Consider the following 20,000-nt stretch of genomic DNA (forward strand, 5'->3'; position numbering starts at 1 on the left):
TTTGTGGGGCGGCATAGTGAATCAGTGGTTAGCACTGTCACCTCATAGCAAGAAGCTCGCTGGTTCGAGTCCTGGCTGGGACAGTTGGCATTTCTGTGTGGAGTTTGCATGTTCTCCCTGTGTTAGCGTTAGTTTCCTCCGGGTACTGTGGTATCCCCCACAGGGTTGTGGGTTGTGACTGGAATGGCATCTGCTGCCTAAAATATGCTGAATTGTTGGCGGTTCACTCCACTGTGGCGACCCCTGATAAACAAGGGACTAAGCTGAAGGAAAATGAATGAAATGAATGCCAAGCAGAACGTACAATAAAGTTTAAACTTAAATGAAGGAATCAAGTATCACATTATTTAGCAAATTTATCGATATACGTTTTTCTTCTGCCCTAATATATGCTAATATAGCCAAAGTTGAGAAGCAGCCACACTAATAGATTTAAAACAGCTTAAAGCTCAAAGGCTAAAGAGAATTATATATAGTTACACAAGAAATATGGTTTGGTTAAAGGTGCAGTAGGTCAGGGGTTTTCAAACTGGGGGCCAGGGGGCCGCCAGATGGCGCTAGGGGGGCCTCAAAAAAATTTTAAATGAGGGGTAATCAAAATGGGCCCACATAGATGAATTTTGTATCCTGCATCATTCTGAAGGTTAATATATTTTTGATTATAATTTGAGCTCAAAAGTACTGCAAAAATTAAGCTTTATGCTTATGTCATTAAAATGCAGTTGACATCTTCGTGATACAGGAAAAGAAGCGCAGCGGCCCGCCTCTGTGCACGGGGACTTTTATTAAATAAGCACTTCTGGCCGGGCACTTCCTGTGATTTTTGGCGCTTGTCTGCTGCACCTGACGGCGTTTACCTTTCACTTACGCTTATCTCTTTTACGCTAAACAACTAAATGAATGCTCAGGTTTGACTGACTATATTTCAGTTAAAATACATGATCAATAAGAACATTATCGGTGGCTGAAAGCATTACTCTGTTTATGGCTTGCGTTGCTAAGTAACCGATCAGCTGGGTGCTGTGGAGTGCGCGCCTCTCTGCGCAGGCTTCACTCATAGGGAACAAATAGCATTTTAAAGACACGTCACAACATTGCACCTCGTCCACAGTGCGATATGCTTTACACTTTGCTTTGTACAAATATCAGACGGTCCTCTTTGCAGCATGGCAAACAAACATATAAAAATTGTAAAGCAAAAAGTGCTGCAATAACAATGAATGGAGCTGTCATCACATCAGCGAGTGCTCAGAGTTTCACTCCTGTTACACTGATGACAGCTGGATGAGCTCTGCAGCGGACCTCTTACTCACATTGGTTCATAACTGGATGATTAAAAAAATTTAAATTTTATACACACTGAGTAAAACCACTATAGCCTATAAAAATTATAATGTATCTGTTTTTGTTATGTTATAGAGCTAATTAATTATTAAATATTAAAATGTATTAGTGCTCTGTATTTAATGGAGCTCAACATATCTGATCAAACTTTAATACTCTGAATGTAAATGCATTTTTTTCAAGATGTTAATCCACTTTTTCCCATATTTATTTGTGTAATTTAAATGTAATATTCAGTATTATTATTAATAGAACAAACTGGTATGGACATTTTAAAGTCAGCAAAGCTTCTAAAATTATGCAAAGTAAAACTTGTGGCTCTTTGAACTTGAATACCCAATTCTAGATTGCATTTAGGAAATTATTTTTTATCAGTGTAAGTCAGGATTGTCAACTTGAGTAAATTATGATGTGCACAAAAAAAAGGAATAAAAATAAACAAAACTTCAACACACTGAACCACTACAGCCTCCATTGTAGTATTGCTAGTTACAACAGTAGTTAACTGTTAACAGGCTGATGAATGACAAAACTCTTTAAAAGCTTTAAATCTTTAGATACATTTAGACTCTCAGCTGTAAGGGTAAATACAGAAGAGTCTAGCTGTGCATAGGCAGAAAAAAAGCATAAAAATGGCATAAAAAACTGTGTAAACGTGACGACTCGAACACAAAATATGTCTTGATTGAATCCAGTGAGAGCAGACCACAATGAACACTGCGCTTGAAGATTTGATCAATAGATTGAAGCACTGAAACCATGTCAACTCAACTAACATCTTACAAAAATGAATCCAGATAATGAATAATATAAATTTATTGAATAATATATAATAATATAAATAATACAATTAAAAAAATTAAGTACAGTTGTTAATTTGAGGGGGTGGCGTCATTTTTATTTTTTGGGGGTCCCCGAAAGAATTCGCCCTACTCAAAGGGGCCCTCAGCTAAAAAAGTTTGAAAACCCCTGCAGTAGGTGATTGTCTTCAGAAACATGTGTTGTTGTGCTGGTTGAAAGTCTCTTCACATTCCAATAATACTGATTAAAGTAAGTGATTATTTTATACAGATTTATATGTATTTTTATATTCTAGATGAGTTTATAAAACGAAAAAAATTGCATCCAATTTAATATTGTTGGACCGACAAATAACTCAATTACGACAGGTAACTAAAACTGTCAACAAATTTAAATGTGAATTTCTGCGCAGCCTCTTTTAGCAGACAGATACGTCCCTCGCATGCACAAGTGCAGCACAGATCTACCGCTGACAGAAACGTCATCCTGCAAACTCTGCATCAACCTGAACTTCTTTCTGAAAGCCCAGCGTGGCCTTGTATGCATGAACAGAAAGATTGTTTCTGAAAGGGCTTCTGCCAAAAATGCAGAATCAAAACTTCTAAACCCTATATCAATACCGGTTACTTTTGCATGCTGGAGGGAAGTGACGTTATGCAGTTTAAAACAAAGATCTGAAGAGTGACACCACGGCTGGAGTATTATATTTAGACAGGTGTTCTTTAAAACTATTGTAGCCACGCAAAGCTGATGTAGATTGTGTTCTGAAAGGGTTTATATGCACAGTAGTGTTGTTCAGCCACTGAAAATGTCCGGCAAAAGATTGGCTATTTGCAAGTTCATGGATAACCTTTTACAGCATCTGTAATATAGTCGGTTAAATAGACCCGAGCATTCGTTTAGTTGTTCAACTGAAAAAGGAGCTAAAAACAAGCGAGGATCAGCGAGCACAATTGAGAATGAAAAGTCACGGTAGCGTAAACACAAGTGTAATGTAAACAGATGGCAGGATATTTCTGTTTTTAGCACTGCTTTATTCTGATCTGATTATTATTTAGTTTAATAACAAAACATAAACGCCTAACCAGCTTTACTGAGGTGAAGTTTGTTTATATTCACACATTTGTTCATTTTTGAGCAGTGATAGCCTGTGATAGTTTTGGGGAAATATAATTCTGCACCCGCTGGCCTGTCAACAATGCGCTTGATAATGTGCGTGTTTCCATAGAGTTTTCTAACTGGTGAATGACATGATCTAGTGTTATATCCAATCAGTGCGCGTTCGCAAGTTCATGACTTAAGGAGGCGTGGCTTTGGACAGTAGGGGAGGGTCCTAAAATTTCTAAGGTATGCTAATGCAAGCATTCTGGCAGGTCACCTACTGCACCTTTAATATGAGATATATAATATTGTGAATATATTTTTATATATTGTGTAGCATATATCAAATACTGCATTATTTTGCATGCTATCATGCACTGTAAAAAAATATTTGCCTTAATTTTTTTTCTCGCTGAATCAAATTAACTTTATCAAATCAGTCAAACTGTCAAAACAAATTAAGTTAAACCAAAGTCCCTTTCAGGCAAGTCATTTCACTTGGCGGCAGTCTTTGAAATGCCTCTCGGGCAGTTAGCTCTGGCATACTGTCTGAATGGGGAAACATCAAATTCTCCAAAACTACTTGCCAAGCTTACAATTATGTTTCATATTAGGAATCCCCAATAAAATTAAACAACGACTGTCCTTTAGTTTCATTTCTTAAACATCTTAATCACACAGAATCTGCAGAAACTCACATCTGGTCCAAGCACCTCCCCCGGAGCATCGTCAGTCTATAGCGATTGATGATTGGCTCCTATACTAGTAGGCGGGGCTTTATTCACCATATTGTCCGTTACACTTTTCCACATTCAAAAAGATACGAGTGACACGTCTTGTGTATTCTATAGTTTTTGGTTAAACTTAATAAGTTTAGTTGAAACCTGGTTAACTTCTTTAAACAAGTTAAAGCAGCATAAAAAGATTTGTTTTGACTATTAGCCATTAAATATCTTTACATGAAAATATATTCTAATAATAATAATATTAGCCATTTTTTTAATCCAGCCAAACAAAACATAAAACTGACATTTAAAGGTTTAACTAGGTTAAAGTTCATCAAGGAAAGTCATCGGACAACAGAATCACCAATGAAAACAAACTCTAATAATATTAATATTACCTGATTTTTTTAATCCAGCCAAACTAAACGTTAAACTTTCTCAACAAATATAACAAGAAAAATACTGTGAAAATAAAAGATATTTTCTGTTAAAAGTCACTTAAAAAATATTTGAAGAATAGGGTATATGCCGAGCTGGTGTTGTTCCCATACTGATAAACCCGTTTCCGTTTTATACAGTTTTACAGCATCAATGTTGTAATGTCATTAAAATACAATCATTTAATAGACTTTGGCATTCATTTATTTGCTCAAGCATAAAACGAGACAAAAAGCGGTTTACTCGCACGCACCTGTCAGAATCGGCAGGCTAGCGCAGAAGCTCCATTGAATATACTGGGGTAAAATAAATGCTCATATTATAAAGACATGGCGGGGAAAATGTATTTAATGCAGTGTTTCTTACACAATCTGAGACCCACTTTATATCGGATATCACTCAGCCAGTGGAGATCGCCGATTTTTAAAGAAAACAGATCTTAAAAGCGACGATTTTGAAATGGCATACAGTTCACCGGAAGTGCTGAACCCAGGTTACTGGCAAAATTAAAAGTCCTATTAGCATGCTTCAGCATATACCCTATTTAAATGTCACAGGAGGGCTAATCATTTTGTCTATTTGAATATGTGATTAAAGAATATTTTGGTAATATAACATATGCAATCTTGTTATTAATGTAATGCTGTCATGAAAATTAATATAATGAATGAATAAAGTAAATAAATAAATGTTTTATTATGATGTTTAGCAAAATTGTGTTTATATGGGATTTTGTTAAATATTTTGACATTGGATAGAGAAGCATGTGTGCATGTGCGTGTGTGATACTTTGATAACACATTTAAAAAAAGACAAAATAAAAATAGCCTTCCTGTGACTTTAAGCGGGGCGAAGCAGTGGCTTAATAGGTAGTGCTGTCGCCAGCAAGAAGGTCGCTGGTTCGAGCCTTGGCTCAGTTGGTGTTTCTGTGTGAAGTTTGCGTTGAGTTTGCATGTTCTTCCTGCGTTCGTGTGGGTTTCCTCCAGGTGCTCCGATTTCCCCCACAGTCCAAAGACATGCGGTACAGGTGAATTGGGTAGGCTAAATTGTCCGTAGTGTATGAGTGTGTGTGTGGATGTTTCCCAGAGATAGGTTGTGGCTGGAAGGGCATCCACTGCGTAAAAAAAAACCCTTGCTGGATAAGTTGGCGGTTCATTCCGCTGTGGTGACCCTGGATTAATAAAGGGACTAAGCCGACAAGAAAATAAATGAATAAATGACTTTAAGCGATGTTTCGCAGAAAATAAAACTTTACTTTCACAGCATTTATTTTATATTTGTCTTTTAGAGAAAGTTTTATGTTTAGTTTGGCTGAAATTTAAAAAAATCAGCAAATATTAATATTATTTTAATATATTTTGATTGGCGATACTGTTGTCCAATGACTTTACTTAATTAACTTTAACCTAGTTAAACCTTTAAATGTCACATTAAGCTGAATATCTTAAAAAAATATCTAGTCTAATATTATGTACTGACATCATGGCATAGACAAAAAAATAATTAATATAAATGAGTTATTAAAACATATACACTCTGGAAATATTTGAAAAATAATTCAAATCTCACAGATTTCTTCTCTGGATTAATGTAAAGACTGATGTAAGTGTGTTTGTTTGATCAGCTGTGTGTGTGTGTGTGTGTGAAATCGGCGTGTACCTGAGAAGACATCGGCTCCCCGAGGTGCAGCTTCCCAAACATCTGCCCACATCTATTTCCTGCAGAACATTAGCAACACAAGAGAGAGCGGCCGTCAGTGCCTGCTGTGAATGCGGGACGTCCTGTTAACATGCGAACGGCTTTGATTTGGCACCTGCGGGGACCATTTGTGGCCTCCTCGCACCTTCAGCCTGTGAGAATGCGGATCTGACGTGGATGTGTTCAATGAGCAGACCCAGAGTGCATCTGGGACTGAATTTAAAGGGACAGTTTGCCCAAAAAATGAAGATTATGTCATCATTACTTGTTTAAAGCCTTCTTTAGTTCTTCAGTTGAACATTACAGGAGATGTTTTGAAGAATGCTGGTTGCTGGTACCCATTGACTTCCATAGTAATATTTTCCTATATTAAAAAAGGAGATGTTTTGAAGAATGCTGGTTGCTGGCACTCATTGACTTCCATAGTAATATTTTCCTATATTAAAAAAGATGTTTTGAAGAATGCTGGTTGCTGGTACCCATTGACTTCCATAGTAATATTTTCCTATATTAAAAAAGATGTTTAGAAGAATGCTGGTTGCTGGCACCCATTGACTTCCATAGTAATATTTTCCTATATTAAAAAAGGAGATGTTTGAAGAATGCTGGTTGCTGGCACCCATTGACTTTCATAGTAATATTTTCTTATATTAAAAAAGATGTTTTGAAGAATGCTGGTTGCTTGTACCCATTGACTTCCATAGTAATATTTTCCTATATTAAAAAAGGAGATGTTTTGAAGAATGCTGGTTGCTGGTACCCATTGACTTCCATAGTAATATTTTCCTATATTAAAAAAGGAGATGTTTTGAAGAATCCTGGTTGCTGGCATCCATTGACTTCCATGATAATATTTTCCTATATAAAAAATATATGGAAGTCAATGGGTGCCGGCAACCAGCATTCTTCAAAATATCTTCTTTTCCTTATGTTCAACAGAATAAAGAAACCCAAATAGGTTTTAAACAAGTTATAAGTTAACTCAAAAAAGTTTGAATTAGATATTTTGAAGAATGCTGCTCGCTGGCACCCCCTGACTTGAATAGTTACATTTTCCTATATGAAAAATATATGGAAGTCAATGAGCATTCTTCAAAATATCTTCTTTTTGTGTTCAACTGAAGAAACATTTTTTTAAACGAAGGTTTAAAAGCACACGAAGGGGAGTAAATGATGAGTTCATTTTAATTTTTGGGTGAACTATCCCTTTAAAACATAATTTTAATTGTGCATTTCAGTTTTAATCCACAATAAACATATTAGACCTAGCACAGAAAATAACAACAACACACATAATAATAACACACACACATATAACACAGTTGAAGTCAGAATTATTAGCCCCCTGTTTATTTTTCCCCCAATTTCTATTTAACAGAGAGATTTTTCCAACACATTTCTAAACATAATAGTTGTAATAACTCATTTCTAATAAGACTATAATAATAATAATAATAATCTAATAGACTTTCTCCAGAAGAAAAAACATTTTCAGACATACTGTGAACATTTCCTTGCTCTGTTAAATATTTTTCAAAATTTAATAAAATTCAAAGGGGTAAAAATTCTAATAAAATTCAAAAACGTACGTACGCGCGCGCGCACACACACACACACACACACACACACACACACACACACACACACACACACACACACACACACACACACACACACACATACATACATACATACATACATACATACATACATACATTCATACATACAATTGAAGTCAGAATTATTAGCCCCCCACCTTTGAATTTTTTTCTTTTTTAAATATTGCCCATATATTTATATTTATAAAATATAAAACGATTTTAAGACATAAATAGAATATATATATATATATAAATGTTAAATATTTCTTATGGTCTATAGTAGAGGTTGGAGGGTCTTTGAATGTTTCTTATGACATTTTAGGATGTGCATGATTGCTTTGTGTGCAATTAAAGGATTTTCCAGCATTAAAGGGACAGTTCACCTAAAATGACATTCCCTCATTATTTACATTTATCTAAATATTTATGAGTCTCTTTTCTTTAGTTGAACACAAAAGAAGATATTCAGAAGAATGTTGGAAATATACAGTCATTAATGGAAGAAATACTATAGAAGTCAATGGATGTTTTTTTCAGCATTCTTTACTGTATCTTCCTTTGTGTTCAACAGAAGAAACACACTCATACTGGATTGTATTAAGTAGGATTTGAGTTATTTAGTGCGTAAAAGTCAACACTCAAGTTTAATGCTGTCCAAGTAGGGAAATCTGAATTGTAAATGATTGGAGGTGGGAAACAGATCAGGATCCAACAAATGGAGAAAACAAGCATGGATCACACAGAAACGACTAATCTCCTCTTTGATTAAACTAATTGCTGTGAGTATCCTTCAGCATTAGACTCCCTTTCTTTTTTTAGGAAATACTGCAGTTACTGATTTGCAGCGGTGAAAAGAGTAATCACACTCAAGTAAAAGTACTTACACAAAAATGTAGTGCGAGTGAAAGTATCTGTTGTAAATATTACTCAAAGTATGAGTAAAAAGTAGCCCTTTCAAAAGTACTCAAGAGTAGTGAGTGTTGCACTGCGAAAGGCTGATGTGTTTACATGCAATTTGTGAGTGTGTTTGAAAACGTAACATTCTGTAGTGCATTTAGCTGTTGTTTGAGGCTATTTCAGTCATCATACAGTAGGCATCCATCATTTTGTAAGTGTCATGCACCTAAAAAGTGTCTCAGTCATTTCATGTAACGATTTTAAGGTTTGATTTTGTTCTGTATGATTCGATTTGATTGGACAGGAATTACAAGACACATTTTTCTACTCAGCCAATCCCTATAGAGAATAAAAAATAAAGTAGTGACTGCAGGTTGAAGGAAAATATTGGGGTACCGATACAGTGCTAGAAACTACAATTCCTGACAAAAACGACTTAATTAGAGTAATTTGAGTATTTGTAATTTGTTCAACCCAGGCTCATTCTGAGAGCGTAGTCCCGCGGACGTTTCTGGAGATAGCGGAATACGCCCCGGGGGGGAATGTACGGCCGCGTTAATTTTTTTCAAGGGAACGCTGCGGGGCGGTGTGATGCTGTTCCCTTTCGCGTTTGCCTTACCTCCTTGTGGAGGGCTTCCCCGCTGAAACCTGTTTGTCCACTCAGCTCACCGTGTAACGTCGGCAGGCTTAAGATGCGGAGAGGAGTAGACCACGGCGACCGGTTTCGAGTACGGGGAAGAGCGGTTCCAGCAATCAGGTAAGACGAAAACAGAATCCCAAAAATTAAGTGAACGAGTTTCGTGACAGGGTGAGAACGCGGTGAAATCCAAAAACACGGTAGAAAAAAAAAATCTGGGCTTTTATTTTTTTAGGACGGCTTTTGTAAACTGTTGCTCGGGTTTAGGGAAGCGAGCGGGCGGGCGGGTCAATAGGTAAAATTGGTTGGGTTCAGGGAAGGAGGAGGGCGGGTCGGCCGATTGGCCGGTCGCGCAGTGAATCATCCGGTCAGTCGGACAGCGGCCTCCGGTGGGTTCACGCGAGAACAGCGCGGGCGCGAACTGCACTCGCGAGAGGTGTCTGAGGTGCGAAAAAGCGCACAACAGCGGCCTCTCGCGGATTCACAAAAACAAAAACTGCAGCCGTACGTACCCGCCAGGACGTATTCCGCGGTCTCCAGAAACGTCCATGGGACTACGTTTCCACAATGAGCCCGGGGTGAATTTGTTACTTCACACCACTGCTGATTTTTCAACTAGTTCCTGAGCCAAACTTTCAACAAAGACCACCATGATATAACTACAGTTGAAAAATGTAACTTTTTTTTTGTATTTTCCAAGTGTTTTTTAATACATAAGAACATTTTTCACAGTAATTTCTTTTAAACTTTTCTTCTGGAGAAAGTCTTATTTCTTTTAGTTTGGTTTGAATATAGTGTTGAATATAGAGTATTTATTGGTAGTCCTAGCTTTCCAGGAGACAAAAAAACGGGTAATGGGTCTGGGACTCATGGGAAAAACGGGGGTGTTTGCAGGTATGCCCTGTGTTTGCACTCAGTAAACAGCGGTGAGTTCGGTAAACTGATGACCTTCACAGCCAATCACAGTCATTTCTGTTGAGCACGTGAACACAATGGCAAATCAGCGCTCTTTAAGAACATGCTCAACAGCGCTCAAATGTTAGCAAGAAATGGACGTCAAAATTGACTAATTCTACTAATTTGAAAAGAGTTTTGAACTCAGTAGCTATGTTTCCATCCAAAAATGTGAATAAACTTTATGCGCAAAACTGGAATATCGCATCAAAGACGTGCGAATAAAGCATCGTTTCTATCCAACGAGTCAAAGCGCACAAAATCGTCACTTCCTGATTTACTGGCGCCAAATATCAACAGTAAAAACGGAGTTTGCTGCGATAGGAGAAGCTGCGTCAATCAATGTTCTACAGTGTGCTCAGCCTGATGGTTTGTCCATTCACACACATTTTCATCATCACATGATCTCTTTTAACAAATTCACATGACCTTTTTTAATGCGCATGCTGGAGTTTGTGCGGTAAAATTGTTTGCATCGTAGTTTATGCGCATCTTTTCTTATTGAATAAAAAGTTTATCCTACTCAGTTATGCACATATGTTTTTTTATGCGCATTTTCAAAATTTATGCGCATCATGGTGTTTCCATCAGCAAAATACGCATAAAAATAGGTGGATGAACACATAGATATTGTTGAAGGTAATGAGTTAATTAAATATCTAATATTTAAATAATTAATCATTTAAGAATTAAATAATCAAATAAGTTATCATTTAAATAAGTTCACAGTACTCATATAGATTAGTTTTTAATCAAATCAAATCACTTTTATTGTCACATCATCAGCAGCATGTGTGCTATGATGAGTAAAAAGCTTACAATAAATAAAAATATATTTATTTATATTTTAACTCAAATGGGTTGTTGCAATCGGTTTCCTCAAACGGTTTGAGTTGCCTTAACTTATTGGGTTTTACAGTAGAGGTCTGCATTCCCGCAGACCCGACCAGGTTTGTTGCGGTGCGGGAATAAATTTCTGAATAAAGCACAGGAGCCGTCGGTAACAGGTGTAATTTTGGATGGAAGTGGGCGGTCTAACAATATCGCTCCCGACTCCCGAGCGAGCGAGCACACGTATATATGTGTGTGAATTTAGCTTGCTGGTTGCTGTCTGTGTGTGTGTGTTTGTACGAATGGTAGAGTGAGGCCCCGTTTACACTAATGCGTTTTAGTTTGAAAAAGTTTTGCTACGGTCACCGGTCACTTGACACAGAAGTATAAACCAGGCTTTATTCGTCAAGTCCCTATCACATGACTATAACACATGGCTTTAATGCTACCGGAAGACAGTACTATAAACAACAACATGGACACAGAAATGGGAGCGTTGTTTGCACTATTGTCTGTTTTAGGCGCCATTGTGCAGTTATTCATTTGTTACGTTTAGTAACAACTCGACCTCGTCGTCTGTCCACAAAAATACCTCTCTTGCTTTCTTTGCCATCGCGTTTAATGTTCAACCGGCGTTTGTTAACTAACAATAACCAAATGCCAAGCGAGACGCTTTCTGTTTATACTAGAACGTGCATGCCCAGAGTGCGCAAATGGTTACGTGATATACGTTTTTGATGGCGTAGTGTGGACGGAGATATGTTCAGAGACGCTAGGTGAAACGCTAGTGTGGACGCGGATCGTTTTTGATCTAAAACGCTGTTTTAAAACTAAAACGCACTAGTGTAAACGGGGCCAGAGAGAGCTTTGTACTGTCTGTCTGTCTGTGTGTGTGTGTGTGTGTGTGTGTGTGAATGAGAGAGAGCGTGATGCTGTCTCTGTGTGTCACTTGCTTGGTGCTTATGTGTGTGTGTGTGTGTGTTTATATAGTATAGCTGTATTACTCTGTATAGCTGGGTGGTTTTCAGTTTTATTAGCTCATACAACGGGAACGGGTAGAAAACGGGTAGAAAACGGGGCAGCAGGACAACAAATGCTGAATATAAGCGGGAGCGGTCGGGATTAGTTAATTCTCGTTAGGATTAGTTTTTGAACTTAAATGGTTTGTTGCAATCGGTTTCCTCAAATGGTTATTAACCCCCCTTGAATTATTAGCCTCCGTTTAGTACATTTATAAACATAATAGTTTTAATAACTCATTTCTAATAACTGATTTATTATATCTTTGCCATGATGACAGTTCATATTTTATATATTCATTTTTTTATATATTCATTCTATACAGCTTAAAGTGACATTTAAAGGCTTAACTAGGTTAATTAGGTTAACTAGGCAGGTTAGGATATTTAGGCAAGTTATTGTATAATGATGGTTTGTTCTGTAGACTATTGGAAACAATATACCTTAAGAGGGGGATAATATTAACCTTAAAATTGTAGTAAACAGTTTTAAAACTGCTTTAATTTTAGCCGAAATAAAATAAATAAGACTTTTTCCAGAGGACAAAATATTATCAGACGTACTGTGAACATTTCCTTGCTCTATTAAACATAATTTGGGAAATATAAAAAAAAAAGAAAAAAATTATATATATATATATATATATATATATATATATATATATATATATATATATATATATATATATATAATTTTTTTCTTTTTTTTTATATATATATACAATTTAACAGAAAGGCTAATACTTTAGTTTTTGACTGCATAAACGATATATAATTTGAATATATAAAACACAATTATGCTGAGGATATGTTTTTCTAATCATGTTACTTTGAAACCTCAAATGAAACACTCGTAATTTGTCATAAAACTATTTGAATTGACTTATGTTTATTGTGCTCATGCATTTGTAATATTCTGTCATTTTGCTCACCTTCAGACTTTCAATCTGGACTCCGTCATCGCTGTAGGTGGTCTCGTAATGATACTCCATTAACGGCATTCGGTAGCATCCCTCTATTAGTTTGCATTGAGCCACAGTTTGGATCAGCTCCACTTTGTTTGGAGTTTGGATGAAGGTGGAATCAAACTTAGTGGGGACACATGAAAATCCCTCTGTGAGATGAAAGATACGTGTTTATTTATTATTGTGTGAATTCAGGGATATAATTATTACCTATAATTTCTCCAGCAGGTGGCAGGGTGGCTCAGTTGTTAGCACTGTCACCTCACAGCAAGAAGGTCTCTGGTTCGAGCCCCGGCTGGGCAAGTTAGCATTTCTGTGTGGAGTTTGCATGTTCTCCCCGTATTGGAGTGGGTTTCCTCTGGGTGCTCTGGTTTCCCCCACAGTCCAATCACATGCACTATAGGTGAATTGGATAAACTAAATTGGCCGTAGTGAATGTGTGTGTGTGAATGTAAGAGTGTATGGGGGTTTCCCAGTACTGGGTTGCATCTGGTTGCACAGTGATTTACCTGGTGCCCCTTTGGATCCGACACATTTGCCTACATCTATGACGGTCTCGTACGGCGTGTTGGAGTGGTATGTTTTCAGCGCTGGTGCCCGGACACACTGGCTGATTTTGGCTTCGCAGTGACAGTCCTGGATGATCTCAATCTCTCGCAGACCTTCATACAGCATCACTGGTTCCACACGGACACCGGCCGGCTCACAGCTGGAGCTCAAACCACATGACGGAGAACCAATGATCACCTCTGAAGAGGAAGGATCAAGATGTCTTATCTGTAACAGTTAAGAGAAAAAAATCCCTTTTGAAGCACTGGTGGTGCATGAGGAGATTCCCCCTCAATGTGTACAGTGCTCAACATATATAAGTGCACCCCCCACAAATGTCTCATTTAAATTCAGATTTTCTATAGGAAGCTTTACAATATTATGTTTGTGCATATAGATTAGATTAATCAGTACTGAAGCCAAATCTGGAGCTTATCTAACAACAAAACTTATGATAACGGTTCAAAATTGGACAACCAAATTTATATGTTAAATATTAAATAAATAAAATCAGAGCAAAATTCAAGATAAATAATAATAATAAAATGTTATAGGTTTTAATTTTCTTACAATATTGAAGAGATAATAATAAAAAAATGTTGTAATTTTTTCCAATATTGAAGAGAAAATAATAAAATGTTGTAATTTTTTTTTTCAATATTAAAGAGAGAAAATAATAATAAAATGTTGGAGTTTTTACATTTTTTCCAATATTGAAAAGAAAAAATAATAAAGTGTTGTAGTTTTTGCATTTTTTTTCAATATTGAAGAAAAAAATAATAATAAAATGTTGTAATTTTTTACATTTTTTCTAACATTAAAGAGAAAAAATAATTATAAATTTTTATAATTTTTAATTTTTTCCAATATTAAAGAGAGAATTTTTTTTTAAATTTTTACATATTTTCCAATATTGAAGAGAAACATAATAATAAAATTTTGTGGTTTTAATTTTTTTTCCAATATTAAAAAGAGAAAATAATAATAATATTGAAGAGAAAAAAAATAGAAAATGTTGTAATTAAAATTTGTACCAATATTTTTCATAAATTTAAATGTATTATTATTTTTTATTTCCAAAGATGTTTGGTGACTACAATATTATTTTAATAAAAATATACATTTAATAAATGCACCAAAATACATTGCCTATATTCAGTGAGAAATTGATATATATATATATATATATATATATATATATATATATATATATATATATATATATATATATATATATATATATATATATATATATATATATATAAATATATGTTTGGTGCGCATTACAAACCAAACGATCCCAAATGACGTGACAGGCAACATGCTGCCTTCCCCACCCACCTCCAAGCACTACTCCAGTCAGGCACATGCTGCACTAGCTCGCAAAATGGCTAGTAAAGTTAATGTAATCTTCGTGTAGACCTTTTTCTTGGCAGCTACGTCTTTAAGTAGAATGTTTAGAACTGCCGTACAGTGTTTACAACTGCTAATTTGCGGTTTCAATAGTGTTTTGTGTGGATTACAGAGTGGTTTTTTGTCTGTCATTTCAAAATGTCACTTTATTTTCACTTTATTTCACTTAATTGTCACATTTATTAAATCAGTGTGTTAGTGGTACAGTACAATAGGCTACGTGTGTGTGTCAAACATTTTGGTGAATTACATGTGTTTGGGCTGCTTATATGTGAAAGAAAGAGAAACTGTTGACTTTAGAGATGACGAGGTTTCATTTAAACAGCAGAAGATATCGACTGACAACGAGGGGAAATGCTTCACAGCAGTTGTTTTCCATCCCATTAGATCACATTTTTTTAAATGGTCAGTCCAGGAGGTGGCGCTGATCGGCAACAGTATTAGTTCAAAGATGATGAAAGCAGGTAAAACCGATTAAAGCTATCATTTCAAAGCTGTCCAATTGTGACTGTTTATAGACATCAGCTGCCGACCGGAAGTTCTTAGCGTTCTCCTTGCGTTTCCCTGTAAGTTAAGAGGGTGATGGAAAGAGACTGGTGGAAAAAAACAATGACATCTGCTATGACAGTAAGGCTGCTTTCACACCTGTGAATCGATTCAGTTGTTCTGAAACAGAGATTACAAATGTTACATTGTTGCTCTTTGCTCTTGGAGCGGTTCACTTTCACACTGTAAAGTTTCTAATCAGACCAAAAGAGCTAAAAGAAGTCACGTGTGAGTAAACTCTCCACACATTGGTCAGAGTGTCAGGGTTTATTTTGCAGAGTCCCGCTAAGCTGTCTGGAGAGGTGGTGGTTTGGTGGTAATTGACAGGGTGCGCGCACAATGTGTCTGAGGAGAGATGCGGTGGGAAGGGGTGAGAAGGGTGCGCGACGTAGCCTATTTGAGGACCGGGAGGGAGACGCGAGATTACCGGGAGATCATCACTCGTTTGCAGGCATCCGGAGACTCGCGAAACTTCCCGCCATACTCATAATTCTCTCTTCATATAGCTGTATGCCTATTACATATCCATAAAACACAGTGATATAACCGCACTCGGATCGGATCGCCTTCTCACTGCAATCGAACCGCTCCAGGGTTCGTTTCAATCGAGCCGAGACCACCTCATTCAAGCGATCTCGGAGCGATTACTTTGGCGCGGAACAGAGCGCGATTGCCCTGTTCACATATGCCAAACGAACTGGGCAAACGAGACACGTTCCGAAACAAAGGTGTAGGTGTGAAAGCACCCTAAGTTATTTTAGCGATAATATTTGAGCATGTCAACTCATTTACGCTGACATCAAGGTAACACTAACTGGAATTAGACAAAAACTGGAAACACGAGCACTACATGCAACTATTCCCGTAGCATTCAGACGGGCAATTCCTACAGATTCGAACAGGGCAAAACAAATCACTGAGGCGATCAGCACATTTATAGCTGTGCATATGAGAGACCTTAATCGGTAGTGGAAATTTCAGGTTTTAAGAAAAAGTTCAATGTAATTGAGCCCGGTTACATTATTCCTTAATAAGCCCATTTCAGTCTGATAATTCCTGCTTTCAGATCCACTATAATGGCAGGTGACCGTCAAATCGGCAGATCTGAGCGGTCTGAGGAAAAGGTGGTCACTCATCTTTCTGAAAATAAAAATAAAAACTTAAAAATTTATTAAAACTGAGTTCCATATAAAAACTAAATTGTTAATTTTTTTATTTGTTTAACTACTACAACATTACATTTATTTTTTTATAAGCAGCTTTTTGGTTTTGAGTATAAAGAAGGATTTGATTTAATTGCTGCTAAGCAGAAACCCCAGAAGAATAGCTGTCACTGTTTAAAGTAAAAGAAAAAAAAAGAAAAAGATCATACTTTTACGATGTTATTTTAATACATAAAAAAACTTAAATCAGAGAAATCCTCTGTTTTTTTTCTTTTTTTGCTGTATCGAAAACATACTGAACCGGGACACCACTGTGTCGTTATTTTTGTGAACTGTTACACATATATATATATTTTATTGGCGAGGCAGTGGCGCAGCAGATAGTGCTGTAGCCTCACAGCAAGAAGGTCGCTGGGTCGTTGGTTCAAGCCTCGGCTCAGTTGGCCTTTCTGTGTGGAGTTTGCATGTTCTCCCTGCGCTCACATGGGTTTCCTCCAGTGCTCTGGTTTCCCTCACCGTGCAAACACATGCAGTACACGTGAATTGGGTAGGCTAAACTGTCCGTAGTGTGTGTGTGTGTGTGTGTGTGTGTGTGTGTGTGTGTGTGTGCGTATATATATATATATATATATATATATATATATATATATATATATATATATATATATATATATATATATATATATATATATATATTAATCCACATTGGTGGATTAAAGTATTTTTATTTATTTATTTATATGTATTAATAAAGTAAGGTAATTAATTTGAATAAATTATTTGTATACAATATTTTAATTTATAACTTATTTTAAATGTTTTTTTTTTTTTTCAATTTAATTAAGGTTGGTGGGAGAGTACAGAAGTATTATATAATTTAGTATTCTGTACTGTTCCATTGTTTTTTATTTTTGTTTTTTTTTTACAAATTAAATGAAAATCAATAAAAACAATAGGGAGTTAATTGCAGAATATGCATACTTTTGATATTGAAAAATGTCGCCACCTTGTGTACAGCTGTGGAATCGCTTTACCTTTTTATGTCGCAGGAAATCCAGCATTGAGGAATATTTAGAGGCTCTTAGCCCCGCCTCTAATGCCACAAAATGCGCTGATTGGCCACAGTGCGTTCTGCAGACGCCCACATCTACATTCACTGGACTGCCTGAAATATCTGTTACATCAAAACAAAAGGGAAGAATTTAAGACAAATCATTTTCAAAAAAACATCAAAACTACTTAAAACAGCTAGCTTGATTCTTTAAAATAAATTAATCAATATAAATAATCAAAATGAAGTATAATAGATATAAATGATGGGCAAATTAATCAAGTTAATTAATCAAGCTTGTTTTTACATATTGTAAGTGTGGTGTACTGCGTATATTTATATAAATACACATATGTATGCATAGACTTGAGAAAATGTTTATTTACTTATATTTGATATATTCATTTTTTAATATATTCATTTATTAATTTTCCTTCAGTTTAGTCCCTTTATTAATCTGAGGTCATCACAGCGGAATGAACCGCCAACTTATCCAACATATGTTTTACGAAGAGGATGCCCTTCCAGCTGCAACCCAACACTGGGAAACACTCATACACAATCATTCACACACATACACTACGGACAATTTTAGCATACCCAATTCACCTATAGTGCAAGTGTTTAGACTTGCGGGGGAAACCGGAGCACCTGGAGGAAACCCACGCCAACACAGGGAGAAAATGCAAACTCCACACAGAAATGCCAACTGACCCAGCAACTTTATATTGCATTATATTATATTATATTATATTTATTATATTATATTATATTATATTATATTATATTATATTATATTATATTATATTATATTATATTATATTATATTATATTTTTCCCAGAGATGGGAAAGGGCATCCGCTGCGTAAAAACTTGCTGGATAAGTTGGCGGTTCATTCCGCTGTGGCGACCCCAGATTAATAAAGGGACTAAGCTGACAAGAAAATGAATGAATGAATAATATAATATAATATAATATAATATAATATAATATAATATAATATAATATAATATAATATAATATAATAAATATAATATGATATAATATAATATAATATAATATAATATAATAAATATAATATGATATAATATAATATAATATAATATAATAAATATAATATGATATAATATAATATATTATAATATAATATAATATAATATAATATAATATAATATAATATAATATAATATAATATAATATAATATGATAAATATAATACGATATAATATAATATAATAAATATAATATGATAAAATATAATATGATATAATAAATATAATAAATATAATATAATATAATATAATATAATATAATTTAATATAATATAATAAATATAATATGATATAATATAATATATTATAATATAATATGATATAATATAATATAATATAATAAATATAATATGATATAATATAATAAATATAATATGATATAATATAATATATTATAATATAATATGATATAATATAATATAATATAATATAATATAATATAATATAATATAATATAATATAATATAATAAATATAATATGATATAATATAATATATTAGAATATATTATGATATAATATAATATAATATAATATAATATAATATGATATGATATGATATGATATGATATGATATAATATAATATAATATAATATAATATAATATAATATAATATAATATAATATAATATAATATAATATAATATAATATAATAGAATAGAATATCAGGAACAAATAATAAAAAACAGACTTTTAATCTTTGGATTTCATCCAGCAGTTAAACCTGATTCTTGTTTTTATTTACAGTAAAATCAAAAGTAATCATTATCATGAAATACTTAATAAATAATAATTCTTTATGACTAACCTTTGCCGATGTAGATGACGTGACTCTGGCGTTTGCAGCAGACTCTCTCTGTGAACAAGTTTCTGCTGTTTCTACCTAAAACCGATGTGACTGAACAAAAGAAGTAAACACACAAGTATGTCAGATGGACAGAGGAAAAAAGAAATCATTTGCAAAGAATAAAACAGTTCAAAACATGGTTATCAAGAGAAAACTGTTATCATTTACTTAGAGTAAAACCACAAAAGAAATGTAGTTATATGAAATAAAAACATCAATCGAAATACTACAAAATGACTAAAAACAATTGGAAAACTTTAGAGATTAATTTAAATAATAAAAAAAAAAATTTTCATTTAAGATATATTTGTTTAGCCGAACGACTGAAATTGAATTAATAAATAGTAAACACATTTACATTTAAAAAA

General features: G+C 34.6%; 1 protein-coding gene across 5 annotated transcripts in view; it reads right to left on the reverse strand.

Moving 5' to 3' along the window:
- The window catches only part of pnhd (pinhead), a 62,583-nt gene that overhangs the window by 911 nt on the left and 41,672 nt on the right, over positions 1–20,000 (reverse strand). For 4 of the 5 annotated variants that reach the window (XM_073916435.1, XM_073916454.1, XM_073916446.1 and 1 more), the window contains 5 exon segments: positions 19,594–19,683; positions 17,717–17,856; positions 13,521–13,788; positions 12,979–13,160; positions 6,069–6,127 (listed from right to left, as the gene is read on the reverse strand). In XM_073916435.1, coding sequence (XP_073772536.1) covers positions 6,069–6,127; positions 12,979–13,160; positions 13,521–13,788; positions 17,717–17,856; positions 19,594–19,683 — 739 coding nt within the window. 5 annotated transcript variants of the gene reach the window in all.

The sequence above is a fragment of the Danio rerio genome, chromosome 2 (genome assembly GCF_049306965.1).
Source record: "Danio rerio strain Tuebingen ecotype United States chromosome 2, GRCz12tu, whole genome shotgun sequence".
Taxonomy (NCBI): Eukaryota; Metazoa; Chordata; class Actinopteri; order Cypriniformes; family Danionidae; genus Danio; species Danio rerio.